Source organism: Triticum aestivum, chromosome 2A (genome assembly GCF_018294505.1).
Source record: "Triticum aestivum cultivar Chinese Spring chromosome 2A, IWGSC CS RefSeq v2.1, whole genome shotgun sequence".
NCBI lineage: Eukaryota > Viridiplantae > Streptophyta > Magnoliopsida > Poales > Poaceae > Triticum > Triticum aestivum.
The window spans coordinates 73,568,955-73,588,602 of NC_057797.1; the positions used below are offsets into that span (position 1 = coordinate 73,568,955).

Sequence of the window (19,648 nt, forward strand, 5' to 3'; positions counted from 1 at the left end):
ATCAAAAACAGAATCTGTCTTGAACAAGACAGTCTGTAGTAATATGAACATTCACCATACCTCTGTTACTCCAAAAATTCTGCAAAAATTAGGAAAAATAAAAAATTTGTATATAAAGACAGTGCAAAAAGTTTCATAACCGTTTTACGTTCCAGTAAAAAAAGTAAAATCGTGCACTACAGCCAAAGTTTCTGTTCTGCACCGCACAAACCAACAAGCAATGTAAACATCCTATAGGCAAATCTTGGCACGTTATTTTTATAATACAATGGAATTGTACAAGGGGATAATTATTTTTGTTGAAAAGTTCTATAATCAAGATTCACAAAGTTTCCGTGAGCATGAACAAAGTTCAAGGAGCTCCCCCACTTCAACAATGCTTGTCTCTCTCACTTTCACTTTCCTTTTGGAAAAGTTTTGGGTTCCCCTCTTTACTTTTTTGTTTTTAAACTATATAAAAGCACTAAACAGAAATAAATGAGTCTCTAAAACTTTCGGGTTGTCTCCCTGGCACCGCTTTCTTTAAAGCCATTAAGCTAGGCATAAGGTGCTCAAGTAATGAATCCACCCGGATCCCAAGGTATATCAAAGCCAATTTTAATTAACAATGATTTGTGATTTAGTAGTGAGCACAAAGTAACATATATCATGCAACAAAGAAGTCTAACTCTCTTCCTATGCATCGGCATGTCATAAAAGAACAATTCATGCACACATAGTAAAGGTTAATGCATAGTATAAACAGTTTCTTGCAATTTTATCTTATTAGAAACATGGAGAGGCGGAGATGTAGTTACTCTATCATAATAATTGCAAGTAGGAGCAGCAAGCACATGCATATTATATCTACCAAAATCATCATGTGTTGTAGTAAAACGCAACCCAACAATATAATCCTTAATAAGGGCAAACTTCTCCGATATAGTGTAGTCGGGAGAATTCAAAAAGATAATAGGACTATCATGTGTGGGTGCAATAGCAACAGTTTCATGTTTAACATAAGGAACTATAGCAACTTCATCTCCATAAGCATAATTCATGTTGGCATCTTGGCCACAAGCATAGCAAGCATCATCAAAAAGGGATATTTCAAAAGAATCGATGGGATCATAACAATCATCATAGCAATCATCCTTCGGTAAGCACGAAGGGAAATTAAACAATGTATGGGTTGAAGAGTTACTCTCATTAGAAGGTGGGCACGGGTAGCTAATCCGCTCTTCCTCCTTTTGTTCTTTGCTCTCCTCGTCATCTTTTTCATCCAATGAGCTCACAGTTTCATCAATTTCTTCTTCCATAGACTCCTGCAAAATATTAGTCTCTTCTTGGACAGCGGAGGAGTACTCAATATATGGTTTAATATAAGGATTAGAAGCATAATTATCATAGCAATATTTAAGTATGGCCAAATTTTTAGATTTGTAGAGAGTAGTATCACACTCTTCAATAAAAGAAGCAATTTCACAAGTACCCCTAAAAGCAACAAATTCTTCAATTTGTTGAACATCATAGTAATTATAAAACACCCTTAGTATATGAAGATACGATTCCATTATCACTAAACTCACATTGGTAAGGAAGGTGTTTCTTAGGGTCTTTTGAACAGCAAGTACAATCATATATTTCACATAAATTCCAAGCATAGCACTGCAACCGATGAATTTGATCCAGTAAAAGTTTTCCTTTTTCAGATATGCGGTGTCGCACATAACAAGCATGCTCATCTAAATAATTTCCCTCAACTAAGCTAGTTGGGGTTTCAGCACGAGCACATAGGGATCGAAGATGATCCAAGTAAAAAGCTTCAGGAGTGTGATCGATTTTGAGTGGTTCTTCAACCATTGGTGTAGTAGGTACAACTAATTTTTTTGGTATTTTACGTTTCCTACCCATAACTAAAGATAGAAAACAAGAGCACAAAATAAAAACTACTTAGTGACAAAGCAAACAACACATGAGAATATTCACCCCACGCTATAACTCCCCGGCAACGGCGCCAGAAAAACGTCTTGATAACCCACAAGTATAGGGGATCAATTGTAGCCTCTTTCGATAAGTAAGAGTTTCGAACCCAACGAGGAGCTAAAGGCAGAACAAATATTCCCTCAAGTTCTATCGACCACCGATACAACTCTACGCACGCTTAACGTTCGCTTTACCTAGAACAAGTATGAAACTAGAAGTACTTTGTAGGTGTTTTTGGATAGGTTGGCAAGATAATAAAGAGCGCGTAAATAAAAAGTAGGGGTTGTTCAGATAAAGACACAACTAAATTAGTTTTAGTCGAGAGCTTTTTGTCACGAGAAAGTTATTTGTCCCTAGGCAATCGATAACTAGACCGATAATCATTATTGCAATTTTATTTGAGGGAGAGGCATAAGCTAACATACTTTCTCTACTTGGATCATATGCACTTATGATTGGAACCCTAGCAAGCGTTCGCAACTACTAAAGATCATTAAGGTAAAACCCAACCATAGCATTAAAGTATCAAGTCCTCTTTACTCCCATATGCAAACAACCTACTTACTCGGGTATGAGCTTCTGTCACTTACGCCACCCACCATAAGCAAATCATGAACATATTGCAAACCCTACAACGGGGATCCCTCACGCTTGCGCGACACTAGGAGCACCATAGGATAGCACCAATAATAAAACATGCAACTCAAACCAATCACGATCATCAATTAACCCATAGGACAAAATGGGTCTACTCAAACATCATAGGATAGCCATACATCATTGGGAAATAATATATAGCATTGAGCACCATGTTTAAGTAGATATTACAGCGGGTAAAAGAGGGGTTACACCGCCTGCATAGAGGGGGGAAGAGTTGGTGATGATGGCGGTGAAGTTGTTGGTGTAGGTTGCGGTGATGATGATGGCCCCGATGGTGTTCCGGCGCCACCGGGACACAGGGGGAGAGAGCCCCCCTTCTTCTTCTTCCTTGACCTTCTGCTTAGATGGGAGAAGGGTTTCCCCTCTCGTCCATGTCCTCCATGGCATGGGAGGGGCGAGAGCCCCTCCGAGATAGGATCTGTCTCTCTTTGTTTCTGCGTTTCCTGATTCTGCCCTTTCACCGTTCTTAAATTCCCGGAGATCCGTAACTCCGATTGGGCTGAATTTTGGACATGATCTCTATCCAGATATTAGCTTTATTGCGGCGAAAGAAGGGCACCAACCGCTTTACGGGGTGGCCACGAGGGCCCAGGGCGCGCCTAACCCCTTGGGACGCGCCCCCTGCCTCTTGGCCCCCTCGGGCATCGTCTCGCGTTGATTCTTCTTCCCAAAAATCACATATATTTCAAAAAAAATCTCCGTCAGTTTTTATCCCGTTTGGACTTTGTTTGATATGGATTTTCTGCGAAACAAAAAACATGCAACAAACAGGAACTGGCATTGGGCACTGGATCAAAATGTTAGTCCCAAAAATAGTATAAAAAGTTGCCAAAAGTATATGAAAATTGTATAATATTGGCATGGAACAATCAAAAATTATAGATACAGCGAAGACATATCACCTGACCAGTGGGGTCCACTGGTCAGTGACACATTGGATAAACCTAGTCAAAATCCAGCGCTGACTGGGTTTGATCAGTGGTGGGGCCCGCTGTTAGTGGTTGCGAGGCGGCTAATTAGCAGGGTTAGCCCCTAATTACCGTGCCACGTCGGCAGGGTTACGCCGGCAACATCCTGACGTAGCGGTGATTACCGGCCGACCGTTTTCGGCCACGACTGGTCGCGCGGCTAGGCGCGTTGGAAAGCCCGCATCGCGGTTCACTCATTGGTGGTCGCGGGGACGCTTGGGGCGATGTGTAGCAGTAACAGTGACGAGCGTATGCGGCGGCGGAGCTCGGTGGTGTGCGGGCATGGCGCTAGGGCTCCCTACCAAGCCGTCTAGGGTGCACAACGGAGTCAGAGTTCACTCTGGAGCACACCCGTTGGACGACGAGAACAAACGGAACACGAGGAGCACGCATGCTCCGGCAATAGCGGAGCCGAGCTTTGGCTTGTGCGGCAGGGGAGGGGGGCCTAGAGCGCGCGGGGGAGATGGGGGGTTCGACACGGCGGCTCACAACGGATCCGAAGGTGTCGATGGCGAGCTCGGGGAAGCCTGGACGGCGACGGAACGGCGGTGGCGATCTCGGCAACCGAAGCTCGAAGACAGGGTCGTGGCAGTCGAAGCAGAGCGTTCGAGCGCTCGGGGTTCGGTCGAGGCGACGTAGCAGACGACGGTGGATCTTGCAGACAACACAGGGAGTCGAGAGGGGGCGGGGAGCGCGGTGGTTCACCGCGGCGCTTTCATGGCTGCGTCGGCCGTCGACGGGAGAGAGCGAGGCGGAGGGCGAGGAGGAGAGTGAGAGGGTCAGACGAATCCGGACGGCAGCGGGGAAGTGAACGGTGGCGCCATGTTGTCCAAGGGCGCGGGCAGGTAGGTGGCGTGGCAGCACGACAGTGCGCGCGCGTGTCGGGCACGCGCCTCACCTACTGGCGCGAGGTGGAAGACGGCGCGGTGCCTACAGTGGTGAGTTGGGCCGAACAGTGAGGGCCAGGTAAGTTGGCCCAAGTAGGTACTTTTTCCCATTTTCTTTTCTGCCATTTGTTTTGATTTAGTTTTGGGCACTAGATCATTTTATTTGCTTCTGATAATTTTTGTAGGGACTAGGCGGATTATTCCAGATGCCCTCACAAAATATCAGAGTTATTGAAGCAAATAAAATATTTATAGCATTTATTTGCTCTAATTCAAAATACAATATTAATTAATTAAAAACTCTTTGTGTCCTCGAAAAATGTGCATCATTTAGGGTTTGGCTTCCACCTTTTTCCCTAAATCATGACATTTTTGGAAGGCATTTTTGGGTTCATTGAAATTTATTTTAGTTGAATCTATTTGAAAACCAAGTGCTAGGGTTTGAACATCCCCCATTTCAAATTCATGAAATTTAAATATGATGCAAACACCAACAACTAGCCTAGATCATACCAGAACTAGGGGTGTGACAGCTACAAACAATATAAAATTCATAGTAACTGAAGTCAAAAACTTTATTTACTCAAGAAACACTCGAGATTCATTTTCATTGTTTCTACAAATCTCATAATTTGTTTTATCCGGATTCAAAATTTAAGCGCAATTTAGTCATTATGTATTCATGATCCGGTCAAGATTTCGAAATCATTTCGAGAGAGATTTTCACTAGATTTCACAAATGCATGTTAATCATGATTCCTTGTATTTTAGAAACAATTCGAAAAATCTGAAATTTTAGATTGCACACACATTTTGGCTAAACTCCAGAGATCCATTCTAGAATGATTTTAGAGATAGTTTAGAGCATTTAATATTCATTTTAGATCAATTCAATTACGATTTAATTCATTTCCAATGTATTTCCATAATATTTTCTGATAGAATTTAAGAATAAACTATTTCATTCACATTTCATAATATTAGACACATTATGCATAAAGTTCAATGCCATTTAATACATGTATTAAACAGGATCCACATACATGCATCTCCACATACATCCCTCCTCACTATCGGAAACCGAAGAAAGTGTATTTGCTTTACATCCCTCCTCACTATCAGATACTACACACTACATTTCACATACAAAATTACAATTGCATTTGATTAATTATTGGTGTATATTTCTCACAAAAAATCATTGCACTAATATAAATTTTAAGATACGTGCCACCAAAGGTTGAAGCAAGAAAGACACACTAGGAAATTATCAATAAAATCAACAAATTTGGGTGATCTCAAATTTTTCTGCTAAGAAATACAGATCGACTTGCTTAACTCTCGTCCACATGAAGAAACAAAGATGAAACAAAACACAACGCCACACTCTACTTCATGCTGTAAAGTGCGGGAGAAACTAAATCCATGGGAAAAGCCCATTCTACTTAGAGAACCACAGATCTATCTACAGCACCATCCTAACTAGAATATGTTGCTGCCATCGTCAGAAGGCTTTGAGACGCCTAATCTGGATGTTGTGACTGGGCCGTCGAGGAGTGTTGCATCCTCCTAGGCCTATCCCGTCCCGCCTCTTGGCGCTGCCATGGAGGAGCACCACATCATCTTAGGCCCAACCCCTCCCGCCTCCTCATGTTATCGTCGAGGAATGTTGCATCATCCTAGGCCTAACCCCTCCTGCTTCCTCGCTCTGCCACCTCACCTCACTGCGTGCTACCACACCCCCAATCGTGGAAAGCAGCATAGTGGGGAGTCGTAGAGGAACAAACCATCCCTTCCATTGTGTCCTCCGGCGCCACTACAAAACATCAATTTCAGTCTGTCATATCTTTACACCACAATCCCACACATGAATATTAACGAAGCAACCTACAGTGTATTTGTTTTGCGTGCACATTAGATTTTTTCTCAAAATAGCTAGTACTGATAACCAACCTTCTAGTTAAGACAGTATAGGCCACCCTCCGGCCCAAATAGGTCAAAGCCAACATTGCATTGCCCAATTTAGCACAACACACTTCATTCAAGTTTCACCTATGAGTTAATAGGTCAACATTACACAATGTCTTCTTCAGGTGATAGTGTCAATGTGCAAGGAGGCTTGAGAGTGAGAGAAAGAGATAAAGTACCAGGGGTAGTGCTTGTGGCTACCGGAAGTCTCTTTGCATCACTTGGTATCAATCTCGGGATTCCACCCAATATCATGGGTATGAAAAATCCTAAATGAGGAAGGCGGAGGAGCATTATTTTAGGCGTGGAGTTATGAGTAGCACAAAATGACAGCTATATTTTTTGTTTACGAATTGATGTAGCCACCACGACCAAAATCCCCAACAATATGGACAAATAGCGTGGATAGGGGATGACAAATAAAATTCAATTAACCAGGAGGAGAGGAGAGAGTGGTGGATTTCTGCACCCAGACTACCAAGTTTATGCAATACGCCTTTGTGCATTTTGCAACACTTGAACTCGTCTCTGGGGCCGTGAGGGAGTTACTGTTGAACCTAGCCCAAAGGTGTTATTTATGGGGTTAGACAAAACGACTCGTGTAGGCACACAAACACCCCCTCGCTCGAGATGGCCCACCATATCAAGGGATACATGAACACCCACCGTCTGCACAACTCATCTTATCACATTAGTATCGGACAAATAGCTCCTCCCTCGCACCACGAAACAAGATAGATAATATCCTAAACCCTCACACAAAGTCTCTTTTCCAAGGGGAGGAAGGGTCCAGAATCTAGTTGTTAGTTAGGGAGCCTTGCTAGAGACTCAATGTCCAAACACCCACACGTCTTCATTATCTTTACAGCAAAAATAAATGGGTATGAGACAAAACAGCCGACTCACCTAATGCCTAGCACCGCACCCCCTAGAACAATATATACCCACAGTCGGATAGACGCAGATCACATCTCTCCATACATCGCAACCATGCATGGTTTGTAGAACAAATCATCCCCCATCCTCAGCATTCATTCACAGCCTTGGCTTAGCTACATATATTTCTTAGATATCTTAGTCTAAACCATCCCATCCTCAACATTATTTCACAACCATGGCCTAGCTACAAATAATCTCGAGAGCTTTTGGTCCAAATCATCCCCCATATCCTCAGAAAAATTCAGAACCATGGCCTAGCTACTAACATGTCCATAAGTTTCTAGTTTTTAATTAGTATTGTTAATCTGTTGGAGAGTTTGCCGTGTTTGATCAAGGAGATCGAGGAGGACGGCCATGGAACTGGACATGTATAACATGGTGGTGCAGGCGGACGGCAGCGTCACATACCAGCTGACCGATCCAACAACGTGGGGCGCATGGGCACACGAGGGGCATCGGCTGTGGGCGTCCATGTCGGAGGACTTCTGGCTGTACGAGTACAAGGTGCGACGGTGCCCGCAGCCGTACAGTCATGACTGGACGGCATGCCCATACGCGCACAAGGGCGAGCGTGCCCGCCGCCGTGACCCGCGCCGCTTCAACTACGTCGCCATCTCCTGCCCGGAGTATCGCGCCAATGCGCACGCGCACGCGCAGCTCGGGCTCACCGGCGCTGGTCACCCGCCGCCGACCTGCGCGCGCGGGCTCAGGTGCCGCTACGCGCACGGCGTCTTCGAGTTGTGGCTGCACCCGACCCGGTTCCGCACGCGCAAGTGCGAGGCAGGCACTCGCTGCCAACGCCGGATCTGCTTCTTCGCGCACTTCACCCGCGAGCTCAGGGGCGAGGACCCGGTCGCCGCGTTCGCTGCCGCCGCGGTGCCGCCTTCGCCCTTCGCCATGCCGCGGACGCCACCCCGCATCTTCCAACGCACTCCATCCACTCCTGTGACGCGTCCGCAGGTTGTTTCAACTCCACAGCTGTTCGATGACCTCACCCTGCAGGCCACTCCAAACAGGCTTCGCATGCTGAGCCTATACTCTGCCATCACCGGGGACGATGTTTTCTCCTCCCCGGACGCCACCGCCTCCGCCGTCGCCACTGCTGCCACCACCATGTCGACCCTCAGGGCGCCCTTACCGGCAAACGAGGAGGACACTAAATCCGTCCACTACGCGGATGACGAAGACTCCCTGCTAAACGACTACCCGCACCGAGATCTTATCATGGACTTTATGCGCTAGGTATCCGAGGTATGACGATGAATTAATCTCTAGCCGTCCGGCCAGGTCGATCCTGGAGCTAGTGTCACCGCACGCGTGACGACTGCGGCAGCGCATCCATGCGTGCCTGCTGTGTCTGCGTGTGCATGATTCTTGTTACATATTTATAGGTTGCATGTCGGTATGGGTGCCAAGTGGCGGTGGTCAGTCCTAAAAAACGTGTCTATATGTGTATAGCGTTCCTGGTCATAAATAAGTGTCGTCTCTATGGGGAGATATATATCTGATGGAGATGTACAATGCCATTGTTAATTATTATGTTGTTATATTGTTGTTTTATCAGTCGGGTAAATGTGTAATGTTTCCTTAAGCGCATATATATGGTTTTCTGAACTCAATGTCTCCTTGGTTCTTTTTTATTTTGTTTGATATAAGAGAGGTGTACTTTTTTATCTGCAGCAAGAATAGTATGATGTTCAAAACGTGATTCGTACATTCCGCTTTGTTTGGTAGTGCTACGGATATAAGGAGCATGTATATGTTTGAGTGTTGTTATATAGTATTTCTATAGGAAAAAGGCCGACATGTCATAGTAACCACAATAAATAAAGACGAAAGAGGTTGGATTTGTTTGTTCGTGGAAATACAGCTCATAGCTCATTTTCTATGCGGTGAAATAAATTCTCCGACCCGGTCTGATAAATCATCAAGAATAAATAGGAAACCTTGGTTTCATGTAGCTGCAAGCCAAAACCATTAAATACCACCTCAAACGTGGAAACGCCTAGGCCGAGATTTCCATATGAATAATCGAGGCCAAACAAAATCTCTCTCATGCCATACCTAACGCGATAGATGAAAATTTGTAATATCAGTTGCCTATAGAAACCATGTCTCTCCAGATGCTAAATCTAGTACTCCCTCCGTCTCAAAATATAAGAACGTTTTTAACACTATCCTAGTGTCAAAAACGTTCTTATATTCTGAGACAGAGGAAGTACTATTGAATTTCTTTGAAATTCCGTGTCACCCCCAAATAGCAACATGCTCAATCCGTCTCTATTTGTCAACTGTAACCAAAGGATAGAGCTACCAATGTACTACTATTTGCCCTTTTAGTGACTATCCTATAACCAATTTCCTATTCTTCCCTCAATGGCTGCCGTTACACCTTCCTACCATAACACGTATGTTGTCCATCCTTCTCCACTCTTTCACAACATCATCTCCGTAAGGCAACAGTGTTGTAGCAGGACGCACAAATACAGAACCTTGAGAGGAGGGAACACCCTAGCGAGGCCAGGAGTCACGAGAAAAAGGCCCGGCCACGATCCCTCTCTTTTTAGATAAAAGGCCATAGCCCGACTTTATAGATAAAGCCACCAGGCAGAGTTAATATAGACCCAAAAGGCCAGCACGAGAACACAGAGTATCAACCCAGATAACACAGGGGGAAGTCTAAGTACATGGCTCCCAGGCCAGTACACGGCACGCTGGCCGGAGGAAGGAAAGATAACGAAGCAGAACAGCAACGCCTACGAGCTTGCTTGGACTGGAGAGATGGAGATAGCAGAATTTCGGATCTTGGCCAACATGGCATCGAAAGCATCCCTGTCCTCCTTCTTAGTCAATAATCTGCACTGCTGCAGGAATATACAAGTCCTAAATAAGCAATCAGCAGGCTTAGCAGGGAAAACATGTTCGATAGTAAATTTATTCCTTGTCGTCCACAAGGACCAGCACATGGCAGCGAAGCCGACCCAAAACAGTCTCCTCTGGGCCCCAACCAAGGAGTTGGCCAAGATGCGCAAGTCAGCGAAGGAGGTCGGAGCCCAGGAAACATGCATCCAGGATCTGATGCAACACCAAAACAACTTAGCCAAAACACAGTTGAACAAAATATAAGGCGTGCCTTCTCTCATACCACAAAGCACACAACAATCAGAGCCCGGACCATTACGTTTGCGAATTTGGTCACCCGTAGGCAGACGCCCACGAGAGGCTTGCCAGAGGAAAACCTTAATCTTAGGAGGAATATGAGCCCTCCAAATCCACTTAAATTTGGAGGTGATGGACCCAGCAATGAGCTTGCTATAAAGGGATTTAACCGAGAAACGAGCTGAGTGAGAGTGGGGCCAAACAACCATGTCTTCCTCCTCCGAGAGCGAAGGGAAGAGGGCAGCAAGGCGCTGCCAGTCTTCCAACTCTTCGGGAGAAAGAGAACGACGCAGATGCAGGTCCCAATTATTCGACGCAAGCTCAAAGATTGAGATCTCAGGGTCCGGGCAATAAGAAAAGAGAACAGGAAAGGTAGAGGCCGGCGAGGAGGATCTGCACCACCAATCAAGCGAGAACCTGGTGGACTTACCATTGCGAACAACAAACTTGACCAGGCCTTGAAAAATAGGTCGGAGTTTAACAGGATCACGCCAGAACTAAGATGCCCCCGAGGCGCGGGCAAACATAGGACTAGTAGAGGGAAAGTACTTCGCTTTGAGGATGCTGAACCAAAGGGGCTTGTCCTGGGGGATGTTCATGATCTTCCACCACCATTTGATTATCAGACATTTGTTCATAACAAGAGTGTTAATGATGCCCAGCCCCCCAAGGCTTTTAGGCTTACAAATGAGATCCCATTTGACCAAACGATACTTGCGCTTGTTATCAGTCGCGTTCGAATAAAAGGCCCCTCTATGTTTGTCAAAGCCAGCATGGGTGCCCATCAAGAGGAGGTAGAATCCCATCAAGAACATCGGGAGAGAAGAGAGACAAGCATTAATCAAGGCCACTTTGCCCGCCTGAGTGTTGTATCTGCCCCTCCAGGGCATAACACGATTACCAACCTTGGCCACCGCAGGAGCAAAGTCTTTAGCATAAAGCTTGTCAGATGTAATAGGCAGACCCAAATACTTGATAGGGAAAGATCCAAGAGAGCAATTAAGTAAGCGAGCCACCCTTAAGGCCTCGGTGCCCGTAACACCAGTGACAATAACTTCGCTTTTAGAAAAGTTAATCTTAAGCCCCGAGAGAGCCTCGAAACAGAGGAGAAGAAATTTGAGGTGGGCGATGCAATGATCATTCAATTCCACCAAGATGATAGTGTCGTCTACTGAAGGTGTGTGATACCTTCCGGAATGAGATGAGAACTAACGGGAGAGATATGGCCGGCCTCCGCGGCTCTAGATAGGATGTTAGAAAGGGCGTCCGCAACAAAGTTAAAGAGGATGGGCGAGGCCGGGTCGCCTTGCCGAAGACCTCTAGAGTTCTTAAAGAAGTTACTAACTTTCCCATTAACGTTAATAGCAGTATGACCCCCCATGACCAACTGCATGATACGGTGAACTACCCCACTCTCAAAGCCTTTTGCCAGAAGGACTTGATTAAGGAAGCCCCAACTTACCGAATCATAGGCCTTTTCAAAATCTAATTTAAGAATTACTGCCTTGCTCCCAGATTTATGAATATCATGGATGATTTCATGAAGACAAAGAATCCCATCCAGGATGAAGCGACCCTTGATAAAAGCTGACTGAGTAGGGGAAAGGGTTTGATGAGCCACCGGGGTAAGGTGAGTAGCCAGACATTTGGCAGGAAACTTGGCAAAATTATTAATGAGCGCAATAGGTCTAAACTGAGATATTAAATCAGCACTCTTAATCTTAGGGATGAGAGAGATAACCGCATAATTGAGCCTGGAAATATCTACTGTCCCCAGACAATAGCCTTGAATGACTTCACAAATAGGTCTTTAAGAATAGGCCAGAATTTTTTAAAGAAGGGGATAGAAAAACCATCCGGGCCAGAGGCAGAGTTAGGGTTCACTTTATTAATCGCTAAGAAGATCTCCTCTTCAGAGTAGCAGATCATCAGATCTGAGTTTTCTTCCGAGGAAACCAAGACCCCCTGGTCCCAGAAGTTAGATGATAACCTGAACCCCTGGTCAGGTTTGGCAGAAAGGAGGGAAGAAAAGAAAGTGACCACATGGTTAAGGATGGCGCCTTGGTCATAGGTCCGCACCCCATCAATAACCAGGCTATCGATCAGGCATCGGCGCCGCCTTCCATTCGCAATCGCAAAGAAATAGGCAGTGGAGGAGTCACCTATAAGCAACCAGTTGGTCGAACCCCTCTGGCGCCAGTAAATTTCATTAAGCCGGTGAAGATGCATCAGCGAGCGCTCAAGGGAGAACCGAAGGGTCCAGTCAGAGTCGGAGAGGCCAGAAACGTCAGCCCGAGAATCAAGGGCCTCAATCTGGGCCAGGAGAAGGGCCTTGTCTCTGCGCTCCTGGGCCGAGTGATTATGAGACCATCCCCGAAGAAATTTGCGAAGCAGGGCCGAGCAGTTATGCCAATCATCCAAGGGCCCATAGGAACGATGAGGTGCAGAAAGGAAGGCACTGACTTTAGAGCCAAGGAGATCACAAAAATCATCAATAAGGAGCCAAGAAGCGTCAAACTGAAACCTAGGGGGGAGAGACAGAATGGATCCTAGCATCAAGAATTAGAGGGGCATGATCCGAGCCGACAATAGCCTTAGATTTAAGCGTTGCTGGCGGGAATAGCGAGTCCCAGTTCGAACAGACAAGAACACGGTCCAGGACGGAGCAAATAGGGGAGGGTTGGTTGTTAGTCCAGGTATATCTAGAGCCCACCCTAGGGATCTCTCGAAGGGCGCAGGAGCTAATGAAGTCATTAAAAGCGTCAGCCAGCGCCCAAGAAAAATTATCTGTGTTCTTATCTGCAGGAGTATGGAGCAAATTAAAATCGCCTCCAATCACCAAAGGGAGAGAGCAAGCTTCAACTTTGTTCAAAATTTCGTCCAGGAAAATGGGGGAGAGGGAGTGATCCGTCGGACCATAAACAACCATAAATTCCCAAAGCGAATTGAGCTAGCGGTGAAAAAGCACAGAACTGGCCCAGAAGATACCATGATCAAAAGCGACAAAATCAAAAACATCCCGTTTTGACCCTAGCAAGATTCCACCAGAGTGGCCAGAAGAGGGAAGGAAGTTCCAGTCAAAACGGTCCGCCCCCGCAATAGAAGAGAGCTCATGAGGAGAGAAAGAGGATTTAAAAGTTTTGACCAAGCTAATCAAGTCAATATTGTCCCCCCTGACAATATCTTTAATTTGGTCTCGGCGTCCCCGAGCGCCGAAACCTCTGATGTTCCAGAAAAGAGCTTTCATTTATAGGAAAGGTTTTTAATGCGTAGACTCGACCTGCAGGGTGCCAAGCAGGATTTAGCATGCTTACGAGCACCCTTTTTCACCAGGGGGACAGCCAGGGGGCCCTCCTCCGAAGCCCCAGCAGCCACAACTTGAGGGGCAAGAGGAGCTACGACGGCCTCTTTAGCCTTGGCCAAAGCTGCCTGAGCCACTTCTTTGGCCCTAATGAGAGCAATCAGAGAAGAAGGAGAGCCAAAATTGTGGTCAAGAGCAATACCCGCATCTGCGAGTACCTTAGTCAATTGTTCATCCGAGAAAGAGGGTAAAACAAGCCTAGTAGGTGAGGAAGTGTTATGGACCAACGGGGAAGGGTAGGAGAAATACCTGAAGCAGGTAGATCACGAGCCGCAGCACGCCTTGCCGCCTTGTCAACCACCGGCAAGCCACTGTCACGGATCCGGCCACTTTTGCAAGCCGTAGATGAGGGGGACCAGATCGAAGATGACCACACCGCAACCGGAGAAGCCTGGCCCGCCACGTCGCCCATATCACCGTCAAGACGGCGGCACAGATCCACCGCAGAAATCTTGGTTCCCGAAGAGGCCCGACTCCGAGCAGAGAATTTGCGGACAGAGGATTTGCGCTTGAAGGAGGGGCCCGTCGCGACGCGGTGCAGGGAGGCAGGAAGGTCTTCAATACCAGAAAGCGACGGCGAGCCCGGCCGGGCCGACAGGTTGGAGCAAACCCCCGACATGGGGGTACCAACAGGAGGGGCAATCGGGCAGCCGGAGCAGGAGCACACACATCCATCTGATCCTTCCCTCCATCCCTGTTCTTTGGGGCATTCTCCTTGAAAAGCTCGCGACTTTCTGAACCCATGGCATCCCATTCAGAGGTTGTGAAGTGAGGAAGCGAGTCCCCGCTCAAGTTGCCAGCGTTGTCAGCCTCACCGCCATGGAGATCGGCAGGAGGAGGAGGAGGCGATGGTGGGGAGTGGGAAGAGGTATCCCCCTCCACACGGACCCGGAGCCTGGATCCATCCACAGCAGGGAAGACATCAACACTGCCATGAACGCATAAGGGATCAACAGCCCAGATCTTGAGACGCACGGGGCCAAGGACAGACAAAGAGTCTTGATCCACCAAGATAGGCTTGCCAATGAGCACACCAAAGGCCATGATGAACTCAGTAGAGCGGAGGGTAGGAGGGATGTCATCTACCAGAACCCAGATCTCAGAAAGGGGGGATATAGGTTTCGCCCCATTTGCAACCACTTTCACCGAGACTACTAGTTGGTTAAGAGGAAGAGTGAAACTCGTGCATGAAGAAATCATCTTGAGACTGCTCTTAGAGGGGAAGACCACAGTGAAATCAAAATCAGACAACTGCCGGATCTGCCAATCCTAGCCTCCTTCATCCCACAGGTTGAGCTCGTCCAGGAGGGTTTGGGAGGAAATTTTGTGGTCTTTGATCGTGATGATGGCGGCATTGGAGAGAGCAGGAGCCACTGTAACCTGAGGGATATCGCTGTCGAGCGCGAAGAAGGAGCAGCCAGGGAGGCCTTGACCACAATGCATAAAAGAGGCGAGTTTGCGGCGATTTTGACAATTCACAGTTAGATGGCCGTCCCCACGACAGATCAGGCAGAACGGGGGATTGAAACAACGCGATTGGAAATGCCTAGGTTGGTGACAAGCGAAGCATGTGAGATTAGGGTTTTGTGGTTGGGCAGGCGGGGGAGAAGGACGGGCTGGAGGAGGGGGAGGAGGAGGAAGGATACCATCACCCAAGGCGCCAGAGGACGAACCAGGGCCCGACGACAGGAACCGACGCCCAAGGGCGCCAGATCCGCCGCCCCCACGACCCAGCGCGCGTCCACCGAACCCAGACGACGAACCAAGGCCACGGCCGCCGCCACGAGCCATGGGAGCAGGACCATGCGGGGGAGGAGGAGGAGGACGGGCCGCAGGGCCAGAGCCGCCGGCAGCCGCCGCGGCCTCCCATGGATCAGCCCCAGATCCGCCCGATCGGGGAGCCTCAGATCCAGAGCGCGCCGCGGCCGGCGCCGCCGCCCCAGCTCGCACATCACCCTGGAGCCACTCAGGCCCGCCGCCCAAGCTTCACATTCACGGGCCACCTGCTGCCGAGCCGCCTGCTCGGCCTCAAGCTTGGAGCGGAGGGAAGCCTCGAGCTCCAGATCGACAGCCCCGTCGCCCGCGTCCTCCCGCCGTCGCTTCAAGCCAGAGACCGCCTCGCTCGACGACCCACGCGAGCGATCCATGGCGACAACAGCCGCAAAGGGGAGGGAGAGAGGTGGAGGAGGGGGGATCTGCGGTAGGTGGGGATGCGAAAACGAAAGCGGCGCAGGTCATAGTGGGAGGCAGGAAACCCTAGAAATGGGGGGGTCGAACCCTTTCGGACCCATAAATACCCATAGGAAGCCAGGCCGGCCGGGGGGGAAGTGTGGGCCGGGCCGACCAGAACAGAAGAAGGCACGAGAGCCGCGCCAGGCCCAGGGCCCAAAATAGAAAGGGGGAATCAGAAAAAGACGACAGCAGAGGTGGCCCAGCCAGAATGGCCGGCCCAGAGCGGCCCAACTGAGGCGGAGTGGAGGGCCCACGAGTCTCCCGCACCGGAGACGAATCTAGGGTTAGGGAGGGGGAAGATGCGGCCGACGACGCCAGCCCTGAGCGCCCGCCGGTCCCGCCGATGCCACCGGCGGCGAAGACGGCGGAGAGCAGGAGGAGCAAACAGAGCCACCCGCCCGAGAAGAAGCACCGCCAGGAACCGCACGGCCCGGCGAGGAGAGAGCCTCCGGGCGCTTCCGTCGCCGACCGCGTCGCACCTGGAACCAACCCGAGGGCCCCACCTCAGCAGAGACCGCCGGACGGCCCCGGCCGCCCGGAGCAAACTTCCGCACCCTGCCAACAACCGACGAACCCGCCACTAGTGGAGCAACCGGAAGAGAGACCAGGGGGAGGGAGGGAGAGCCTATCTCCAGCTCGGGATCCGCGTCCGCCACATCCGACGACAAGGCCCAAAATTTGTTCCAAGCTCCAGATCCAGGTGCGGGCAAACAGTGAGAAGCCTCAGAGGGCGAGGAAGGAGGGGCGGCAAGGGGAAGGGGCGGCGACAGCAGGAGGAGGAGGGGGGCGGGGAGAGCCGAGCCATGGGACCGGGGTGAGGATGGGGAGGGGGAGGACGGAGGGGGGAGAGGGGAGGGAGAAAGGGGAGCCATCCGACTTGCGCTAGCTAGCGATCCACCACGATCCCTCTCTTAGCTGCGCGCACATGACATGGAGCTCGTCCAGCAGGGTCTGCACGACAAGACAACCATGTCTACATTGATAGAGCAATATCTATCGTAATTCACTCTTTAATCTTTTTTTTTCCATAGCTGTTATGTTACAATCATATGTTTCTTTTCTTTCTTTGTTTAAAATCTGCTCTCATGCCTGGTGAATGGTTGGCAATTGAGGGATCAGTCGGAGGTTCTATTGACAAGACTGTATAGTAAGTACATTACTCCCCATTATGATCTATACGCCTTTACTTTTGTTATTGGCAGATGCTTGAGACATAGAGTATTGAGGCATGCACTCGTACAGGGATACTACCATTTTAAACTTGCTTTCAGATTCGGGCATTCGTCTCCTTTTTTTAAGAGGACTACAGAAGCATTCTCCATTTTTTTTGGTAGATTTTGCTTTTGCCAGTTCCAGGAGTACGATTGGATCGACTAGTCTACTTAATTGATGATGATGCAATCTAAATTATGGGCATTTAACTGGCTCTGTGCCTTCTCTCTGTTACACACCAGCAAATATGCATATAGAGGCTATGCGCGCTTTGTCGTGCCATTCACGACTCATGAGATTAACTCTTTTTTCTCTAGTAGATTATTGTGGTCAGTAGTTTCATTTTTGGTTTTATCTACTGTGGCTTGAGTTTTATTTATGTCCTTGCAGTGTTTTCTTTTTCATTCGTATATCTTTGGGTTGTCGTTGGAGACGATATTTGTTCTAAGAGGAGACCGAAGTTGTTAGGTGTGTGGTTGTGAGGTTCTTGCACGTTCCGGCCTTAGTGTCAGTCGGTGATAGTTGTGTGAGCTCCCATTCCACGTTCAAACTGTGAAATTGGTGTTATAGCACTCACATGGGCCGGCCTATGAAGCTTCCGCTCGCTCAACTTGGCTCCATGCTCCGCTCCATCATTCAGCTTTTATTTTTGTTCACTCCTCTCCGACTTAGAAAACCCGGCTATGTTTTTTTTATTTCAAGAAGTTCACATACTTCAAAAAAAATTATATTTTTAAAAATATTGTGGATTACAGAAGCACATTTTTTTTGAAAAATGTTCCCTAATTCAACAAAATATTCATAGGTTTCAAAAAAGGGTCACAAATTTGAGAAAGATTCCTAAATTAAAAAAATCACAGACTTTACATAAGTTCATGAACTTTGAAAAATACTCAAGAATTTTTTAAATGCTAAGGAATTCGAAAAAAAATCATGAATTCTAAAAAAACATAGTCTTTCTAAATGCTTGAAACTTTAATAAATATAGATGAGCTAGCATGTGAAAAAAAGGAAAAACAAAGATGAAAAGAACAATCGGGAAAAAACTATTAAAATGTTTGAAAACACAGAAATTGAGAAGAAAAACAAACCAGGCAATACCTACTCAAAATAGAAAAATCAGATGGCCCGGCGACACAAACCCTTACCGGAAAGGCCCATAGAGACCGATGCACAAGGAGACTCCAAATCTAGAGAGCTTACTCACCTAAAAAAAAACTAGAGAGCTTACTATATACTGGAGTTCCCTCAAAAATAATTACTACTATATACTAGAGGGTCACCCACATTTTTCCGCGCCATCCTTCAGTTATGTGTTAAGCCTCTTCTTCTTTAGGTGATATATTTAAGGATTTAAAATTATTTGTAAATTCTAAAAAATGTTCATGAATTCTAAAAGACTATGTAGTCTTTTCAAACACTCAGGACTTTAGAAAATATGAATTAGCATGTGAAAAAAAAATGGAAAATAAAAGGAGAAGAAAAGGTGGCAAAAAAACAAAAAAACCTATTAAAAATGTAGAGAAACACATAAAATAAAGAAAACAAAAAAACTGACAGTACCTTCTCAAAACCGGAAAACACCCAGTCAACCCAGTGACACACACCCATATAGATGGGGTCCATAACATGCCTACAACCCCCGATGCACAAAAGAAAAAGAAGTCCATGTATTTTATAAATATTAGATTGTAAAAACATTGTTGATTATGAAAACTTGATTTTTTTTAAATGTCCGCGAGTTCAAAAAATATTCGGGGATTTCAAACAATGTTCATGGATTTGAGAAAGGCTCATAAATTAAATAAAATGTTCATAGGTTTTAGATATGTTCGTGAAAGTTTTAAAACATTCAGTGATTTTTAAAATGTTCGTGAATTTTAGAAATATTCATAGTCTTTCTAAATGTTCACAACTTTAAGAAATATTCATGAGTCAGCATGTGAAAAGAAATGAAAAAAAACAAAAGGAGAAGAGAAAAAGGAAAAGCCAACATGAAGACAAAACTATTAAAATAGGTGAAAAACAGAAAACAAGAATAGAAAGAAACCAGCCAATACATTCTCAAAACAGAAAATTGGACGGCCCAATGACACAAACCCTTACAGGCGAGGCCCATAGTGCCCGATACACCGGGAGGCTCCAAATCCGAGAACTTACTATATATACTAAAGTTCCCTAAAAAATAATATATACTAGTGGGTGATCCACGCGGCAACCGTCCTTCAGTTATGTGTTAAGCGTATTTTTCTGTGGGTGATATACTTATGAATTTTAAAATTATTCATAAGTTCAAA

The 19,648-nt window shown here is 46.8% G+C and overlaps 1 protein-coding gene across 1 annotated transcript; it reads left to right on the forward strand.

The window, feature by feature from the left end:
* The first annotated feature begins 7,381 nt into the window (after positions 1-7,381).
* On the forward strand, positions 7,382-8,947 carry LOC123184779 (zinc finger CCCH domain-containing protein 10-like). The gene has a single exon (XM_044596841.1). The coding sequence runs from the start codon at positions 7,742-7,744 to the stop codon at positions 8,627-8,629; it is 888 nt and encodes a 295-aa protein (XP_044452776.1). The 5' UTR covers positions 7,382-7,741; the 3' UTR covers positions 8,630-8,947.
* Positions 8,948-19,648: the final 10,701 nt, after the last annotated feature.

Bases quoted from the DNA above. Each gene is read 5' to 3' on its own strand.
- LOC123184779 (XM_044596841.1), top strand. From the start codon at position 7,742: ATGGAACTGGACATGTATAACATGGTGGTGCAGGCGGACGGCAGCGTC.